Source organism: Sycon ciliatum, chromosome 1, assembly GCF_964019385.1.
Source record: "Sycon ciliatum chromosome 1, ocSycCili1.1, whole genome shotgun sequence".
Classification (NCBI taxonomy): Eukaryota; Metazoa; Porifera; class Calcarea; order Leucosolenida; family Sycettidae; genus Sycon; species Sycon ciliatum.
In genome coordinates this window covers 92,266,835-92,286,666 of record NC_088643.1, presented here as the reverse complement: position 1 = coordinate 92,286,666, position 19,832 = coordinate 92,266,835, and the positions used below count along the sequence as shown (strand labels likewise).

General features: G+C 46.8%; 1 protein-coding gene across 1 annotated transcript; it reads right to left on the bottom strand.

The window, feature by feature from the left end:
* Positions 1-1,747: 1,747 nt before the first annotated feature.
* On the bottom strand, positions 1,748-19,652 carry LOC135806500 (T-complex protein 1 subunit theta-like). Its single transcript, XM_065320689.1, has 21 exons — positions 19,496-19,652; positions 19,310-19,400; positions 17,880-17,959; positions 16,898-16,954; positions 16,606-16,680; positions 16,168-16,237; positions 15,425-15,507; positions 15,216-15,261; positions 8,526-8,587; positions 7,627-7,687; positions 7,273-7,349; positions 6,838-6,909; positions 6,243-6,349; positions 6,008-6,074; positions 5,554-5,641; positions 5,202-5,317; positions 4,978-5,049; positions 4,569-4,661; positions 3,839-3,910; positions 3,163-3,282; positions 1,748-2,150 (listed from the first exon to the last, which is right to left on the bottom strand). The coding sequence occupies exons 1-21, from the start codon at positions 19,550-19,552 to the stop codon at positions 2,082-2,084; spliced, it is 1,635 nt and encodes a 544-aa protein (XP_065176761.1). The 5' UTR covers positions 19,553-19,652; the 3' UTR covers positions 1,748-2,081.
* Positions 19,653-19,832: the final 180 nt, after the last annotated feature.

The window sequence follows — 19,832 nt, the reverse complement described above, 5'->3', positions numbered from 1 at the left end:
ACTGGATCATACTGTCCTCTTGGAAAAACGCGATTCCGCGGCTGTGGCAAATTTCGCAGAAGTTGCCATCATCCGCGGAAATCACGGAATCCACACTTTTGCCCGCGGAATCTGAATTTTTTGGGTAAATTACTAAAATTACTACTCAGAAAGCAGCAGAAAAACTACTTTGCGATCTGTTTGAGCACATATAACATCATTAACATGTGACATTTCTCTTGCCAGTGTAGGTCTCTCCAAGATTCTTCACTCTCATTCGGTTTGTGACTGCAAAGGATAGTATGAAAAGTGCTCATTCATGCGACTAGTTGTCATATCTTCTACGAGGAGGGTGAAAAACTTGCAGAAAGTGCCGCAGATTTTTGATTTTACCGCAGAAACTGCCGCAGAAAACCCCCCTCTTCCCCACGGAATTTTGAATTCTTGGCCGCGTTTTCCCAAAGGGACAGATCATAATGTATCCCTCAAGCTGCCAGAAAACCAACACCGCCGTTCTTAGCTTTAGGCTGTGGCGTTCTTAGAATTTCAGGCTGGACATTCTTGGGCTCTACGTTCTTCAGCGCGCGACTCTACTGTAAGTAATTGAGTTAATATTTGCCGTGCAGCATTGCAGTATTACAGTCAGACCTCGTTTATCCGTATCCCTCGCCATCCGGAAGAAAATCGCTGGTTACCGATGTGCAGCATATGTTATGCATACAACATAACCGGACCTCGCGATCCGCATACCGGTGCATGATTTTGTGTACAAACTGGTTAAAATGTGTACAAAATGCTTCGTCGTATCCGGTTGCATGTGGCTGGCTAGCGCTTGCAGAAGCTAGTATCAAGGAGTTGTACAAGCAAATGAGGTCCTTGACCTGTTGGATGTGTGCGGACAGCACTCAGTTGCATGCACTTGTCATTTTTCTCGCTTGTTTTACATACTGGGCATGCTAGTTGTACTGCATAGGACCTGCAGGCCTGTCTGCATGTATGTAATGTATGATGTCACTGCTTTTGACATGCCACATGCATATACAGTATGTGTGTTCAGTTATCCGGTTACCTCGCCTATCCGGATGTTTTTGTGGAAAACAGATGTGTGCGGTTGATGTAACCAAAAGTGCATACCCCCGCCAAGACTGACACAACACCCGCATACCCTGCTGTCCCCCGAATTTCAAGTAGAGTTGACGTCATTTTAAAAATCAGCAATACTCCTTGCACCAGTATCAAATGGGACTTTGTCCACAACATTTACAGGTTCCGGATACGTTTGATAATGCGTGTACAGTGCGTGTTGCATCATAAAAATGATGTCAACTTCACTACATGTAGAAAATTCTGTCGGGACAGAACTCGGCACCAGGGAGTCGTAAAATACGGTATTTTACGACTCCCTGCTCGGCACCAAGAGTTCATAACCCCTGAGGGGTTATGTACTCTTGTCGTCACCCATAGTGGAGTTGCACACACGGGGGGGGGGGGGGGGGGGGCGGCTGTGGACTCTTGATGTAACCAAGAGTACACAACCAGTGGAGTCGCATGCCGAAGAACGATCTGTAGTGCGAATTGTTTCTAAGGACGTGATATGAATGCAGCCAAGAAACAGTTGCTCAAAAATAAGAACGCCCCAGGCTGACCTCTTGGAAACCGCGTTCTTGGGCGTGCTGCGCAACTCTACTGTATACCAACATAAACTTTCATCAGGCAAGAGGATCTAATGAAAGTTTGTTCCCAACTAGTGTTTCAACTTTCAACAGGGTTACCATGATCACAGTATCGCCAAAGTCGCAACAACCGTTTCTTCACAGGGTTACTATGATGTGAAATAACGAACCCATTTTCCACAAAAACAACATAAGACCCAACAAACGGTTGAAAATACTGCATAAGGAAGGCCATCCCTCTCCGGACATGCATAATTCACTACAACCAGCTGTTAGCCAGGAGATCACGTACACTTCAAACTGCAAGAAAAGTTGGGAGGGAGAATTTGACATTGAATTCTATGTGTTTTATAGGAATATGAAATGTATGAAACATATGTACAGTATGTTAGATTTTTTTGTTGCACAACTAGAAGATAAAAAATTTGATCAGTCATCCGCATCCATTGGACCTTGCTTGGGAGGCTTGGGGCCACCAGCCTTCTTCGCCATGATGATCTGCAAGACGAAAACACATGCAAATGCAGAGAAAACTCAGAAAAAAACAAGACAACATTTGCGCTTGTCATGTTGATCAAGTTCGGGATGAATGGCTGCATGGATCTACATTCCGCTGTTCTGCTTTGACAACAGTAGCTGCTATACATGGCCTTTGCACGTTTGAGCTCTGGCTACACATGATGGCATCAGTGAGCCACATGACTGCAAAAGACAGCTATCATAAAAATAACACTACATTAGCTTGTTGCACACTCTTGGTTCTACTGGATAACAGTGCAAAGTAACCACCAGAGTTGTACCCTAAGCAAGGTTGTGTACGGGCTGCAGCTACCATGCAAAGCACACACTGTAGCGATGTGTGCGGATTTTTTTTGTGTGTGACGTGATGTGGAGCTCTGCCATTGTAGGTCCACACTGGCGAGAGTACATGAAGAGTGTCCAAATAGTACTTTGTATACGAGTCTTGGACAGCGGAATTTGCCGTTTACGTCATTTTGATGAGTTACTGATGCTGCCATTACTGTAGCAATGCATCAATACAATCTTTTATCGTGCCATGACGTCGAAAATGACACAAACATTAAATCACACTTTCCTCAACACTGTCTAGCTGCACATTCTGGATACTGGTCATTGCCTGATGTTGCATACTCTTGACACCCATCAAGCAACATAGTTTCCCACTTTGCAATAGTTACATAATTCAGAAGGATGTTCCTAGGAACAAACTGTAAAAGAAACTTCCGTTCAAAGCCTCAAATTCGCCTTTTCTTTAGCATTTATCTCTGTTCGGCACCGACTGTACTACATGCAGTATGCACAGTATGCACAGCCGCTATGGTCAGAACCCGCGCCGTTGAACGAACAAACAAAAATATATTCTTATACAGTACATACGACAATTTCTGGTGATTGTCCAGCATCAGGTGAGTTGTCGCGTTTCACAGAGATAAGCAACGAAGGTCATTGTAAATTTATAATATTATGTGCATCAGTCCTTGCCACTGACCTGATCAACGCGGAGAACAGTCGCAGCAGCATTAGTAGCCAGCTTCACGGCCCATGATCTGTTTGTTAGGAGGTCGAGAATTCCAGCCTCGAAAGCGTCAACATGTGCAGCGGTTTCACTCTGGGAGAGTAGGAAGACAACAGCACACATACATACACACAAATTGTGAGACAGTGAAAAAAACCCCAGAAGAAACACACACACACACACACACATCAAACAAGCACACAATACAGAGTGATACAACGTGACTAGGACTAAGGAGGGATGGAAGGGAGCAAACCAGCGACGCTCTGTAGTCCGTAAGAAAAACTATGCATTTGATATGAGTGTGGCATATTACTGGTACAAATAGATAAACCGAGGCGATTCAGATATTCTGAAAAAAACCCAGTGTGTTCACAGGAAATGACTGAGTTATAGGCTCTAAGGCATTTTCACCTGCCAACCGTTTTGAAAGCGCTGAGTGCATTCAGATGTTTTCAAAGGCTGCAAATAACGTATTTCCCACATTTCGGTATGATATAGACAGTTTGTAGTTCAAGGTGAACTCGTATAAAAGTCACGTATTTCTGGAGAAGATCTCATGATCCGTTTCCTCATTGCGTGACCGATCTCTCCATTCAGCACAGGCACTTTCAGCAACACGGAACAGTTGGTGTGGCAACGACCTTACCTCAATATCAATTCCGGCGTTTTTGTTACCCTCTTGATGTGCAGCATACAACTTGGAGATAGCGGCATTTGCCTGTTACAAAAGTTACACAAAGTTGACATCACATTCACATGACCCGAGCAATACATCAAAAAAATCATGCTACACGCTCAAAAGAATGTTTTCGTCAGAGCAATTGTCAAGTACATGTACATTGGCATTAACTACGTTTTCAGAGATATATGCCACCTGTTTCAGCTGGGTTCTTTCTATAGAATTTGCTAAAGAACAGAACACAGTGAGAAACAAGTAGGTTTGACACCACCATCAGACCATTAAAGATCTCATAACTGCAGCTGGATGTAGGTCTGCCCAGATTGTGCAGAGACATGAGAAAAGAAAGACATGCATTTTCCAACTAAGGTGCTTGCCCATCACCGACTACTCAATCCTCACCAAACTTGTGCAGAAGCCGAGATTAACAACCAAACGTACAAGCATTCTTGTCAAGAAATGTAAGCAACACCTATCTCACAGCATGACATCATCACACACTGCAAGTCAAACAAGTTGCTTGATCACTGTAGCAAGTGTAAGTATAAAGGACAGGTAACACAGGAGGAGTCTGTGAACCTGGCTGGAAACTTGCAACGACAACAAACACATATGCAAAGGAGCCAGTCTCAGCCGCAGCAGCAGCCAGCCAGCCAGCCACACACACACACCAATGCATAGCAACAAGCTAGTATACCTTGACACCAGCATTGTCTGCCAAAGTACGCGGGAAAGTCTCCAACACATCAGCGAACTTCTTGATGGCGTACTGTTGCACTCCAGGAATAGTCTGAAAACAAGAAACATACAAGCCGAGGAAACACAGGAAAAGGAATAAGATCAATCATTCGGAGCTACTGGCGCTGATGTTGGAGTTAGACCCGAAATTCAAGAACATGGACACATATGTACATGTATGTGGGGTATATGCTATTCAGACGTCTACATGAACTCAATCCTACTAGAGGAGGACAGTTCACCTGATACATTATGGTTGGTTCACTTGAGGACCCTGTACAAGATCCGAACACTTTTAGTACATGTAGTTTCAACAGCTCCACAGTGGAGAGCTCATGTAATATAAGACACACACATGCAGGTCTCACCCTCGAGTATGATGCAAGCTGCAATGCGAGCTCAACTTCGGTGGCACCTGCTCCGGGAACGAAACGAGGGTCCTGCCACAGAAAAAGCAGCAATGCAGCCAACACAAAGACACACCGACACGGTGTCAGATCAAGTTGACATAAAGGCCAGCAACAACGGTGGTAAGGCAGGTCAAAGAAGCGACAGTTGCGAAACCTGAAGAGAAAACACTAACACTACGCACCCTTGTCAGAGTCTTGAATGTGTTGACACCGTCATCAATAGCGCGCTCCATGTCGTCCATCAGGTTGCTGGTAGACCCACGCACAACGACGGTTGCAATGGCGTTCTCCTGGCGGTCTGAACGAGCACACAGCCGATAGAGGGATTCAAAAGCAAAAGCAAAGGGGAGCCAAATCAGTCTTGTTTACTCTTGACACCCAAAATAATGTACGATAGTCACGACTGTGAAGACCCACAGTCTAAAAGAAGATAATGACACTTCAGACAGAGATGTTCCCGCGGCAAGACGAGATGAGTCATGCCTCTAGACGAGTCATACCACTAAACAAGATTCTAGGGTGTTGACCACTTACTCTGCTGGAAGACAGTAAGGGAGGTGTCGCCAATTTCTGTGACATGTACAAGATCGCAAGATCCTAGTTCCTCCTTGGTTGGGACAGTCTGAAGACAAAGACACCAAATAAGAAAGCCATATCAAAGACAAGAAACAGAAAAGACATCGACCAGTCCTATTCATCAGATTTTAACAAAGATGCGGTACAGAAATGTAGGCAACACCTATCTCACAGCCTGACATGATCACACCCTGCAAGTCAAACAAGTTGCTCGATCACTGTAGCAAGTGTAAGGATAAAGGACAGGTAACACAGGAGGTATCTGTGAACCTGGCTGGAAACTTGCAGAATGACCACCCAGTTGGCACCACTTACTAAACACCAAAGACACAATTAGAACAGCGACCAAATCAATCCATTCTTAATCAGTTCCGTTTCATCCTTAGTGAACTCAGCATAACATCAAACTCACCATTGTTGGGAGGGCAGTTGCATTGATACTGCTGCAAAGGCGGCGCAAATCGAACTTTGACATGACTCTGTAAGCACAGCAACAGAACAAGAAGAGCAACACAGTGTGGTGGCACCAGCAGCACAGAAATTGAAAAGCTATCTATGTGTGAGCAGAGGTAAACAAAAACGAAAAAAAGTGAAAGAAACACCGAGGGTGGAAAGACCATTCCTTGCACATGTCAGCACCTGCTTACCTGGCAACCATCAGACCGTGCTTGTTAGCGAAATGCATGGCCATGTCACCTGGCTTGCCTTGTGACACAACAACATTGACTCCGAGATCAACCAGTGCCTTAATTTGCTATAGAAGAGAACACAGTGAGAAACAAGTAGGTTTGACACCACCATCAGACTACTATAGATCTCATAATTGCAGCTGGATGTAGTTCTGCCCAGAGTGGGCAGAGATATCAGAAAAGCAAGACATGCATTTTCCAAAGGTTCTTGTCCATCACCGACTACTCAATCCTCACTAAACTTGTGCAGCAGCCGGTATTAAAAACCAAACGTATAAGCATTCTTGTCAAGAAATGTAAGCAACACCTATCTCACAGCATGACATCATCACACACTGCAAGTCAAACAAGTTGCTTGATCACTGTAGCAAGTGTAAGTATAAAGGACAGGTAACACAGGAGGTATCTGTGAACCTGGCTGGAAACTTGCAATGACAACAAACACATCTGCAAAGCAGTCACAGCAGCCAGCCAGCCAGCCAGCCACACACACACACAACCACACCCGAACGAAAACAAATCAGAACATCCTATAACGGGCACGACAACTTACTGCTTCAAGCAGATCTTCTTCTCCCTGGCTGAAGCTGAGCAATTCCTTGGCTGTCTTGATGAGCACAGTGCCCTAGTAAGTCAAATACATCAAAGCAGAAAGTTACCAACAAATCATGACACCCTACACTATGCATATCTCCCGTCAACGACATTACTTCACTAAGCAGAAAACAAACTAAGGAAAGGGATTGATTGTTACAAATGAAAAACAGACAACAAAGGTAGCAAAACCAGAATAAGGAGAAATAAAGACAAAACCACACTTGACCTCATGAAAGACTACAAAATAGATATTGAAAATATGTCATTCAAGTCCTCATCATATAATAACAACAATAGTTACAGTTCGCATGTCACTCATGGAAGGATCCATGGGCTTAACGCATCTGTCAGTGAAATCCATCAATCATATGCAGGGTGGCAAAACACTGACCTTGGTCTCTGTCTGCATGAAGTCGAATGCACAGTTGAAGCACACAATTCTGGCATTTTCCACCCGAGTGACATCACCTGTACAATGTGTACATGTGCACCAATTTGCAAACCAACATGCATACATCATCAGCCTTCATGTTGGGAGCATAGTTATACCATCTTGTAACAACAGGAAGCATGCACGTACATGCACGTACATGCACACACACACAGCCACCGTAACAGCCACAATCTAGCAGAGAATTCTACAGAAGATCCTGGCCTAGTTGTTCACGTGCAGGACACAGATTTCCAAAGAATCACTGTGCTACAAGGCAGACAAGAGCTGCAGGCCTCACACTGCAAACCATACCTTCTACTTCGCGCTTGAAGACCATACCGCGGATGACCTTGGACTGAAGCACACCACTTCCCTGCAAACAACGAATCCGGAATTTATAACAAAACAACATTGATTCATCCCCAAACAATAAGATTGTTATTTCAAGCAGATATCAAATGAAAACACAACGAAAATGCATCTGTCATTTGCTTCCAAGTATAAAACTGGCATAACCCAGACCACTGTGACTGTAAATTGTAAGCAACACCTATCTCACAGCATGACATCATCACACACTGCAAGTCAAACAAGTTGCTTGATCACTGTAGCAAGTATAAGTATAAAGGACAGGTAACACAGGAGGAGTCTGTGAACCTGGCTGGAAACTTGCAGTACCGAGGAAAAAATCGCTAACTTCAGAGCCCACAACGACAAAATACGACCTCGAAACCACAACGATCAAGGTATGTCTAGTGTAAAGCTCTATGTACTTTTTTGGCGTTTTCAAGAATGGCACGGGTGTTCCACGAGAAACTTTCGCGATTTTATATCTACAGTTGGATCATGTAGCCAGGAAACGTTTTGAGGCTTGCTACAGTTTCATCGAAGTCGAAGCCGGTGAACAAAGCTGGTTTAGATTTGCAGTAACCATCTGAACCGTTTTCTACTTGGATAACGCAGTGTTCACAATCAATGCAAATACCAGTTTTCGTTTGAATTTGCAAATGTGCGTTGGTCGTGAATCTAGCGAAAAAAAAACAATCTCTCACAATAGTTTCCCACTTTGCAATAGTTCCAACTTCCAACATGTTCAGTCACATGACCTCTGCATGGAAAACCTTATTTCGACACCAAAACACCATTCTCTGACACAGGAAAGATGAGAAAAGGAGAAGCAACACATCACTAACACCCTATAAGCAACATACCGGGATCTTGCAGACACGGATGTTGTCCACACTGAATCCTCTCTTCTCTGACAACACTGACACTGAAAAGAAAAAAAGAAAGAAAAGAAAATCAAGCGTCCGGGCCTGCAGTAATTCTAGGGGGTCCCCATATCCGTAGGTACGTAGTAATGATAATGTGCTTGTCGCGCTGGAAACTGAGCGTCTCTGTAAGTTTGTATCCCTGGTGATGTTTGTGCCTGAAGAGCACTATATAAGTGGTGCTCTTCAGGCACAATCTTCCTCAGCCTACTCAAGCTCAACTGATGAGGGGTGAATTCCCCGAAACACTGTGTATTGAGCAGGGTGTGGTGTTTTCTTGCAGGTTTGCCGAGTGGACGGTTCGATGGACTTCTCGTGTGCTCTGGATGGCAGTCGTGAGTCAGTCAAGAGAGAATTCAAGTCGGCAGGAAAACCGCGAGCTCCCATGTAGGGAGCAACATACTCTTCCCCTACTATCGCTGAAGTCGCACCAACCACTTCTTCACAATGAGGTTCAAACATTAGAAGTCTGGGCAAAATAGCAACATTAATTCATAGAACGACTTCTAGAGACAACATTACAAGTCCCCAGAATTTGAAAAGAATAGGGCAACTATAATTAGAGAGGTTCTGCTATACGTGAAACGTAGAGAAATCACGTAGAGAGCAGGTGTCTGGGTTAGAGTCTACGGCTTCGCGTGTTTTGGTTCCAGATTTCTACGCTGAGATGAGGTTCTCCACGTTGTGGCACACGCAGAGAAAATGCGTACGGACTTGCTGGATATCGATCAACTGCATGCAGAAAACTGCCAAATATGGAAGGGGAAATTCCCAGTACACATTCCACGTGACTTCTCTAGGTGAAACGTAGAGCAGAACAGCATTTCTTTACGTTACGGGAACGTGAAGAAAGTTCGCGTGATTCTTTGCGTCGCGTTTCCAAAAAGTAGAGCAGAACCTCCCTAATATGTCTATCTACTACGACCAATGACAGACAACAAGCTATGATCCGGTCTCACACGCACCAAAAGACAACAATATACAGTCATTCGTGCAGTCAAACAGCTACTAGGTCTGATTATTGGTGGTTTAGCGTGTGCGCTAAGCCCTGTTAACGAACGTGGAACATCTACCACTCATACTTAGTCTGATGATCATGCATCTGATTATGATGTCATTGCTATACATGCGCATGCGCAGCGCGCGCCACTCTCCCACGCATGCATTCCAAATCTTGCTTTAGAGAGAGAGAAGGAGAAAAGAGAGACTCCTTTGTCACTTTTGCTTTCTGACGACTTGACTGTTCACTGGTTTGTCCGTCAGTGTCAATTTCCTACATTTTCAACGGACATGCCAAGAACACGGAGCACCTCACGGGGTGCAAGCGCTGCTGGCACTGACGCTGACGGTCCCCCAGCTCTATACCCGTATCCGCAGCGGGCTGTGAATTCTGCGAATTCTCAAGACCATCGGAGAGCGAGGTCCCGTGTGATCCACGCTCATGGGCACATTTCAGCCAATGCGGACCAGGTGACTTCTCCTGCGCCGTCACAACCAGCTCCTCTCACCTTGAGCGACCTGACTGGTGTTATCCAGCCCCTCCTGGAGCGCGTGGAGCGCTTGGAATCCAACGTCGTCGCCCCTACCACCTCGCCCATTGCCGCACCAGCACCAGCACCAGCATCAGCTCCTCTCCCGCTGGGGCAGCCTTCCCCGATGCACTTGGCTTGCGCAGCCGGCTCTCCAGGACTCCCCGTCATCCCTCCACGGCTACGGGAACGTATCACACGAGGTGAGTTTGTCGAATTTGGGGACTTGTTGCCTGAAGCCATGTCCGGCAGTAGTGATGTCCTGCAGTTGTCGTTGGTGAACGGCAGGTCCGTTGAGCTGGTGCAGAGCTCGTCCACTCCCCAGCCCTCCAAGCGCCGAGTCCATGACTTGGCGACGTGGTTAGAGGCCTTCACCTTGTTCACCAGAGTCCTGGTCGATGCGTCGCCGGACCAAGCTCCAGATTTGCTGGCGTACCAAGCCAACATCATCGAGGCCAACAACAATTATCTGACCGACGCGTGGCTGACCTATGACCGTCGTTTCCGTGCTGGTCTTGCTGCCATGCCGCACCTGTATTCCTGGCGGCAACTGGACCCTAACCTCTGGCAGTCCTGCTTCACGAGCCGCGGGCGCCCTATCTGCTCGCGTTGTTCTCTCGTGCACCCATCTCCAGCCCCGCATTGCCCCTTTCGTGGAGGGCTCCCTCTTGCGCAGCACGCAGGCGGGAGCCAGTCAGCCACCAGCCCAGCTCCTCGTCACGATGGCCGCCAGATCTGCCGGAATTACAACAACGGCGCCTGCACATACCCGTCCTGCATACGGGCCCATGTCTGTCTGTCATGCCGCGGCAAACACCCAAAGAAGACTTGCACCCGAGCGGCCTCTCAGTCTTCCCAGTGACGTCGTCACTCCAGTCAACGTGCCTCGGCTAACTGCACTGCTAGCTGCTCACCCTGATGCCCTGTTTCGTGATTATGTATGTGCTGGCATGTTTAACGGCTTCTCGATTGGTCACACCACTCCTCTGGCATCATGCATTCAATCTGTCAATCATCCGTCTAGTCTCTGCAATAAACAATTTGTCACCCTGTACCTACAGTCTTGTTGCGATGCTGGGGAAACAGCTGGTCCGTTTGCTGAGCCGCCATATCAGCTGTTTCAAACCTCGGGTTTGGGCCTGATCCCAAAATCCAATGGCAAATTTCGCCTCATCCATGACCTATCCTCCCCCACTGGCCGCAGTGTCAATGATGGTATTTCCCGGGAGTCATTCAGCTTGGAGTATGACACTGTCGATTCGGCTATCTCCTATATCATGAAGTTCGGCCGTGGTTGCTACCTGACCAAAGTGGACATTCGAAACGCCTTCCGATTATGACCTGTTGCCCCCTCTGACTGGCACTTGTTGGGTATCTCTTGGGATGGTCGTTACTATTTCGAAAAAGTCCTCCCGTTCGGCCTTCGGTCAGCTCCGTACATATTTGACAAGTTTGCATCTGCCCTTCATTGGGTTCTGGAGGACACATGCCGCCTTCCCCATCTCATTCATTATCTGGATGACTTCCTGAATGTATCGCCTCCCAGTCTTCCTCTTGCCCAGCACCAGAAGTCACTACTGCTCGACCTGTTTGCATATTTACAGGTCCCAGTTGCACCTGAGAAGGTTGACGGCCCCTCTACGGTTCTCACCTTCCTGGGCTTAGAGCTGGACACAATGGCTCTGGAGATCCGCCTTCCACCCTCAAAGCTGACTAAGCTATCTACCACCGTGTCGGCCCTCGTCCAATCCGGCCGGGTTCAGAAACGCGACCTCGCCTCCGTATTGGGCAAACTCTCGTTCGCGTCCAGAGCTGTACCAGCTGGTCGCACATTCCTGAGACGCCTGTACGACCTGGACAGAGCAACTCGATCAACACCATTGCACCAATGGCTACGCATTTCGGCATCGGCAATGGCAGACCTGTTGTGGTGGGCAGAGGCCCTGACCATATGGAATGGGAAGTCATTCTTCCTGGTGGATGAGTGGACGCCAGCCCCCGACATGCAACTACAGACTGATGCCAGCGGCACTCACGGTTATGGTGCCTTCTACAACGGCCGGTGGCTGAGAGGAGAGTGGACAGCCCAGAACGAGAACGAGAACATTGAGTTCAAAGAAATGTATGCTATCATAGTTGCCTGCGCGACCTGGGGTTCGGAGTGGAGCAGGCGACGCATTCAGTTTCAGTGTGACAACAAGGCCGTGGTGGACTGTATACGCTCCGGTACCTGCCGTTCACCGCCAGTCATGACACTTATCCGGGCATTGTATCTGCTGTGTATTGAGCATGACTTCTTGGTGTCAGCTGTCCACATTCCTGGTGTCACTAACACTGTCGCCGATGCATTGTCTCGCAATTTGCTGCAGGTATTCAGGCACCAGGCCCCGGAAGCAGCAGCCGAGCCAGATCAGCCAGTCTTGCCAACTCTCCGTTGACAGACTCCGTGCTACAGCTAGCAGCACTGGCAATAGCACCATCCTCCCGCCGGACGTATTCTACCGCCGAGACCCGCTACTTCCAGTTTTGCCAAGTGCATGCCTGCAACCCATTGCCGGGCGACGACTTTACTTTGTGCTATTTTGCTGCCGAGTTGTTCAGGACTCTTCAGCCTCGATCTGTCCGTGTCTACATGTCGGCAATCCGCAACCTTCATGTGGAACTTGGCTTTGCTTACCCGTCGGGCCCAACAACTCTCCTCGCTAGGGTCCTGCGGGGCATCGACAGGTCGTCATCGACACAGCGTCATCGTCTGCCGATAACCACTCCACTTCTCAGGGAGATCTGCCGGCATGTTGCCGTTCCACGCATGCGGCACCCTCACGACAAGGCCATGCTGAGGGCAGCTTTTTCCTTGGCGTTTCATGGGTTCTTCCGTTGTGGAGAACTGACTGCTGGCCTGAGGCGATGTGACGATCAGTACTGACCAGCGGTCGTTATCGGTAAACGTGCGCTCATCTAAGACGGACCCCGACAGCACGGGCCACACAGTATTGGTTGGAGCCAGCACGGACGCACTGATCTGCCCAGTGCAGGCCATGGCAAACTACCTGGCGTTTCGCCCCGGCGGCGACCATCTGTTCACTTATGCTAATGGCCAGCCGCTTACAAGAAATGCAGTGTCCTCTGAACTGCGCAACCTGCTGCCACTCTGTGGGGTCACGGACCCGAGTGCATATGCCAGTCACTCTTTCCGGATTGGCGCCGCAACATCAGCGGCCATGGCAGGTGTCCCCGAACACATCATCCGTATCATGGGTAGATGGCGCAGTGATGCGGTCCACCGCTACATCCGGGCTGCTACAGCTGACACCCTGCGAGTGTCACGTCAATTAGCTGCAGTTCAAAGTCATCAATGGTAGCTGCGGGTCAGTGACCACATCATGCCTGAACTGCTTAGCTTTAGCTTTACATTGCTGCTGCTGTCAGTACAGCACAATACACCAGTCGTATTTCATTATTACTCTCATGCCATATTGGGGATATTGGGAACGGGCAGTCTATCTCCGCAGCTGGCTCATTTCAATCACTACCGGTCGCAGCTCCTGCCCACGGCAGGCCGACCGTCTCTCGTTCACACTCTGTGTGCTCCAGGGCACAGCTCCTGCGCAGAGCAGGCCGACCTGTCTGTCTCTCTCTCACACACACTATGTGTGCACCGGGTCACAGCTCCTGCGCAGAGCAGGCCGACCTGTCTTTCTCATGCACGCCAGCTGCTCCGCCCAATATCCCTGATATGCCAACCAGAAAACAATGTGTTCTGAGCCGGGTGCATGCCTGTATGTGGAGAGTGCGTTAATGGTGGTTTAGCGTGTGCGCTAAGCCCTGTTAACGAACGTGGAACATCTACCACTCATACTTAGTCTGATGATCATGCATCTGATTATGATGTCATTGCTATACATGCGCATGCGCAGCGCGCGCCACTCTCCCACGCATGCATTCCAAATCTTGCTTTAGAGAGAGAGAAGGAGAAAAGAGAGACTCCTTTGTCACTTTTGCTTTCTGACGACTTGACTGTTCACTGGTTTGTCCGTCAGTGTCAATTTCCCCTTCCCTCCCAACCCCATTCGACTGGGGATCACTATCTCTCCGTCACTGTCACCATAATTTCCTCAATAACAGTGTCAGTACAACTCTTGTCAATATACTTATATCGGGTGAGGGCAGTCTATCTCCGCAGCTGGCTCATTTCAATCACTACCGGTCGCAGCTCCTGCCCACGGCAGGCCGACCGTCTCTCGTTCACACTCTGTGTGCTCCAGGTCACAGCTCCTGCGCAGAGCAGGCCGACCTGTCTGTCTCTCTCTCACACACACACTATGTGTGCACCGGGTCACAGCTCCTGCGCAGAGCAGGCCGACCTGTCTTTCTCATGCACGCCAGCTGCTCCGCCCAATATCCCTGATATGCCAACCAGAAAACAATGTGTTCTGAGCCGGGTGCATGCCTGTATGTGGAGAGTGCGTTAATCAACCAATAGCAGAAGCAGACTACAGGCGGCAAGGACAAACCTGGCACTATACTGCAGCGGAATCTTCCATATTACTCTAACAGCAGAAGTCGAGAGGTGTCTAGCCTAGAAGAATAGAAGTTTCCCTCGCATTAGTTTAACGCGTGCATTGGTGCAGATTAGGGGTGAAACAATTATACCGAATACTCGAGTACTCGCTAGGTTTTTTCAGAAATAATCGTACTCGGAATAAATCAGAGTACTCGTTCATACGTGGTACATGCATTTACCACAGAAATCTGCAGTTTCAGAGCAGCAGTCGGCAGATATTGATGTGCACATTGTGCAGACTGTGTGGTGAACATTTGCTCACGAGTAGAGAGAGCCCAAATGACCCAGCAACCAATATACCAGAGAAAAATGACTGCCACTCGGTTCAATCAGGGTTGTATCATGTGATTTTAAGGCCCTCGGTGTGCAATTTTTAGGAGATGAAGAATACTCGAATACTCGAATATTCGATCGGAGAAAATCAGAGTACTCGAACTCGGGATCTCAATGCCAACTTTCACCCCTAGTGCAGATGCAAGAAAAATAGCTAAACAGGGAAAAGGAACTATGCTGCTGATAGTTGTATGGAGTACTCACCACATGCCTCGCCAATAAGCTTGCTCAAGAAACCCTCATAGCCATACTGTAGAAGCAAGGCACAGTACAAAGAAGTGTAAATCTTAAACAACAAAGGCAAAACGTAATATATTCTCCTTGGATACAATCCTCAAATTTCAAAAATACATACACCGCCAAGAGTACATGTACAGACAATCAATCCACCAAACAAATCACTCAGTTCTTACCTGCATGCTGGCAACAGATGTCTTGATTGCCTTGGCAACTTGCTCAACATCAGTTAGGCTCTCAAGTTTTGAGCACACAAGACCTTAGCAAAAGAAAAGAAAGACAACACAGAGCCCTAGTCCTCCTCGTATCAAAGGCACAACACGCTTCTTTTCAAAACAGGATACAGCGTTGAAGGGAGGTAGAGTCAAATGAAAAGAAGCTACACGTGTAGTTAATTTCAACAATAGCAACAAAATAATAGAATTAGAAGTCGATAAGTTTGCAGCAAGAGTACATAACCCCCCAGAGTGTGCAACTCCCACATACCCTGCTGTCCCGACAGAATTTCAAGTTGACGTCATTATTTATGACGCAATGCTCCTTGCACCAGTGATTTACAATATGTGTACGGGTGTCAACGCATCACACGTTTTTCTTTGCAATAATTTGTACAGGATCGATCGGCTTCGGTCAACCACAGGTTCCGGATACGTCTGATAATCCGTGTACAGTGTGCATTGCATCATAAAAATGACGTCAACTTCTGTCAGGACAGCACCCATAGTGGAGTTGCACACTCTGGGGGGTTATGTACTCTTGGTTTGCAGGCTAAGTGCGCACAACCCCCCCCCCCCCCCATTAAAAACTCACTTCAGACAACATACAATACTGTCTCCAGAACACACACACACACACAAATCGTATTCCACCTGCAAGAGCCATCACATGGATACAGCGTAATATAACAATTGACACATACCTGGAAGAATCTCCTGCACCTTGGCAGCAGCCATTTCATAGCCCTCAGCAACTTCAGGAACAGAGAGACCCTACACATAAAAAACAAGAACAGGTCTAAATCCCCATGTGCTATATCTGAAGTTCTTGATCATTGCGATGGAACAAAATACTTAATATACATGTATGTAGACTAACACCACCGCACTTAAAAGAAGAACATAGCGAATTAGCACGTTTGTGAAGGGACAAAATAAAATATTATTCATATCTAGAATCCATACCGCACATCGAGAAGAAAAGAATATCAGGAGAGAACTATTGGCAAGCTGTTACCTTTAGTGATCTAAGCGTTAAGCCTTATCTATATCAACATAGGAATCAGTCACAGGTTACACAAGGTACACATGACAAATACATAACTGGTGATGACTATGACCGAATGTAAGTAACATCATACCATTCTCAACAGGTCCTCTGCACCACCCAACAGCATGCCAGCAAGGATCAGGACAAAGTTGGTACCATCACCGCACTGAAAGAAAAAACAGAAATAACAACACAACACAGAATTTGCTATGCTGAACGGAAACACACAGCGCATGAACTAAAAAAAAAGATCAGCAAGTGCACAGTCAATCAGTCACATGGATCATCCATCTATTCACTGTTGTATAATGTCAGAACTAACACAAGCAGATGATATTGACCAGAGCTAAAATTCAAAGAAAACAGGTGAAAGATCATCCCACCTCCTGCTCCATCATGTCAGATGCCATAACGAGCATCTTAGCAGCTGGATGTTGAACCTGGACGGAGACAACAGTTAGACACCGATATTCCATTACCGTATGATTTAATTGCAACGACAACCACATTTGTCAATGCAGGTCACATAATGCATTATCCGCGGTCTGAATGTATGAGACACAGTCCTAGAGTCCCTAAGGCCAAGTGCACCAACAATGCAATGTTGGATACTACAGACCCTTCCTGCACCCCAAACAAAGAATGAGAATGCTGCACAACGCAACCACGCAGACAAATAGGATGCGTGTATGGCATGACATCCATCAGTTCATTATCAGCATTAAATGGCATGCAATGGCATATACAGCGAGACCTGTCTAACGTACCACTCAAGGGACGAGAACATGTGGTCACCTTGGCCAGGTGGTCTTCTTATCCAGGTTCAGTGGGCCACATGACGATATTCACAACATACATGTGATATATATTTCGATCAGTGTACCACACTGGACACACCTATGCACGAGTCATGTGCCTGGGTCCCTAGGGGCCTTAGTCTTAGACCTGTCAAGTGTTGTGCATGCACCACGTACATGTACACGTACATCTATACTTTTTGCGCTTATGTGGTCTACATGTACCAAGTGTTTTTTTAGCTTTGACATCCATGTGTACATGATTGTGCAACATCGGTTTTGAATTTTGCACATACAAGAAGCTTTTCTCTCTGAAAAAATCTACCATGTGTGGTGCATAGTGAGTGCAATGCTGTACACGTAGCAGTGTGCAACGCGGTCCCGGGTGGGTGGTCGTCGGTCGCGTTGAGCGAGTGGTCGCCTTATCCGAGCTGTTTTGAATGTGACTGCGGCTGTGACAAGGAAAAGTGGTCGCCATATCCGAGTGGTCGCCATTACCGATTTTACTGTACAAGCATTCTTCTGAAGGTCAGCAGCCATTTACAGGTTCTCTAGTAATCGTACTCACCTCAAGCTCTCGCACAATTGTTTGTGCATCACTGGAGACAAACACCTTGCCAAGGTGGTTGACTACCATCTTGTTCATGCCTATGTACAGAGAATGGAAGAGCAAACACTCTACGTTAGCAAATGACAACAGGGAGATTCTGCTCGTGAAACAGAGAGATAATGGAAAGAACAAGTGTCTGAGCTCGAGTCTGTGGCTTCATGTGTTTTGGGTCCAGAATTCTACACAGAGATAGATGTTCTTTATATCGTGGCATCCGCAAAGAAAATGTGCACACGTCCTGATCAGCCAGGAGAACTTCAGAAACTGCCACATTTGGAACAGGAGATTCCCAATAAAATCGATGCGATTTACTGGCGGAAATGTAGAGCAGAACATCTTCCTTTCCACATGTGAAGCAAGTACAGTCAGACCTCGCTTGTCCGGTCCTCTTTTATCCGGATACCTGACCATCCGGAAGAAAAACGGTGGTTACCGATTTACAGCATATGGCAAGCATACATTCAGTTTGTGTGTTCGATTATCCGGTTCCCTCGCCTATCCGGGCATTTTTGTGGAAAACGGATGTGTGCGGTTATGCGAGGTCTGACTGTACACCAAATCCTTGAACTGTAGTATCTGTCATGAAGAGCAGAATCTAGCTAAACACCAAGAATCTCTTTTTTAAACTTCCCACAGCAGATCTTGGGTTGCAACTAAATCCATCAAACATAACCTCATGGATTTGACCGTTCCTGTACAGTAACAAGGGTAGGTCACATCAGATGACGACCCTTGCGTAGCGTATTTCTCTGACAAGCTTATACAGTCGTCCCTCTCTAATCCGGCACTTTATAATCCAGCACCCTCGATAAACCAGCACAATTTTCAGTAGCCAAAATGTCCTCTTCATGCACATTGCAGCAGTAAATCAGATTTGTTAATCCAGCACCCTCCCTAATCCAGCAGATTTTCGTGGCACAAATGGTGCCGGATTATAGAGGGACCACTGTACATTACTAAACGGTTAAAACAGCACCACTGATATAATTATATAAGTTTGATTCAGTCGACACACGTGTCAAGTGTAAAAGTGAACTGGAACTACATGCTCTAGGGAGGGCTGTGGACAGAGGATAATAGATAATATCCCCACAGGATACCAGCACCAGTGTTTGTCATATACATGTATAAACAAATATTATGACTGTTGTGGGGAGTACTTAAACGTGTGATTATGTCCCCACCAATATTCTTTCTTCTTTTCATATACATTCAGATGAAAATTGTGAAATCGACAGAATACATGCGTAGACAGGTAGTTAATGATAGTCTTACTAATTAACTATTGGTTGCTGAGTAAATTCAGTACTGAGAAATTGCACTTCAAGTAAGAATAAGTTCAATCGAGCAGTATTGAATAAATAGATTGATGTTAAAATCTCTCTTACCAGTTGGTCCATAAGAGCTACGTATTACGGTAGTTAGCTCGTTGCATGCTGAAATGTTTCTGAACGTAGCCTCATTCAAACCAGACATGTGCTATCCCAATGAAAAATATACAAATAAATTCAAGTTGCAGATGCAGTCCAAACTATACCAGGATGAGAGACCAAGGGACAAGAGACCAACGATACCTTCGCTCCATCCTTCAGCATGGAAGAAAATCCAGATTTCGGTACGTGCAACGCCATTGTGACTGCCAATCCCCCCAATTTTGGAACAGGAGAATGACTGAAAATATTATGCGCTGCTGTTCAAGCGCAGAAACAGCATCAAATCTAGAAAAGCGGAGCGCTTCTTCTCTTCCCTCGTTCCCGATCACGAAAGCAAAGCCTAGCCTAGCTTGTAGTTGTACTGCATGCACTGTGCTAGTTCCGTTCCGGAGGCGTAGCGCTAGCTAGAGCTACACCATGTACACTGCACAACACTACAGTTCTCGTTAGCGGCGGCGCACCCGTGCGGACCGCGGGG

Coding starts and splice junctions, on each gene's coding strand:
- LOC135806500 (XM_065320689.1), bottom strand. CDS start 19,552: ATGGCGTTGCACGTACCGAAATCTGGATTTTCTTCCATGCTGAAGGAT. Junction 17,960..19,309: donor TAGCTCTTATGGACCAACTG/GTAAGAGAGATT, acceptor CTCTGTACATAG/GCATGAACAAGATGGTAGTC. Junction 5,642..6,007: donor CAACTGCCCTCCCAACAATG/GTGAGTTTGATG, acceptor CTTTGTCTTCAG/ACTGTCCCAACCAAGGAGGA.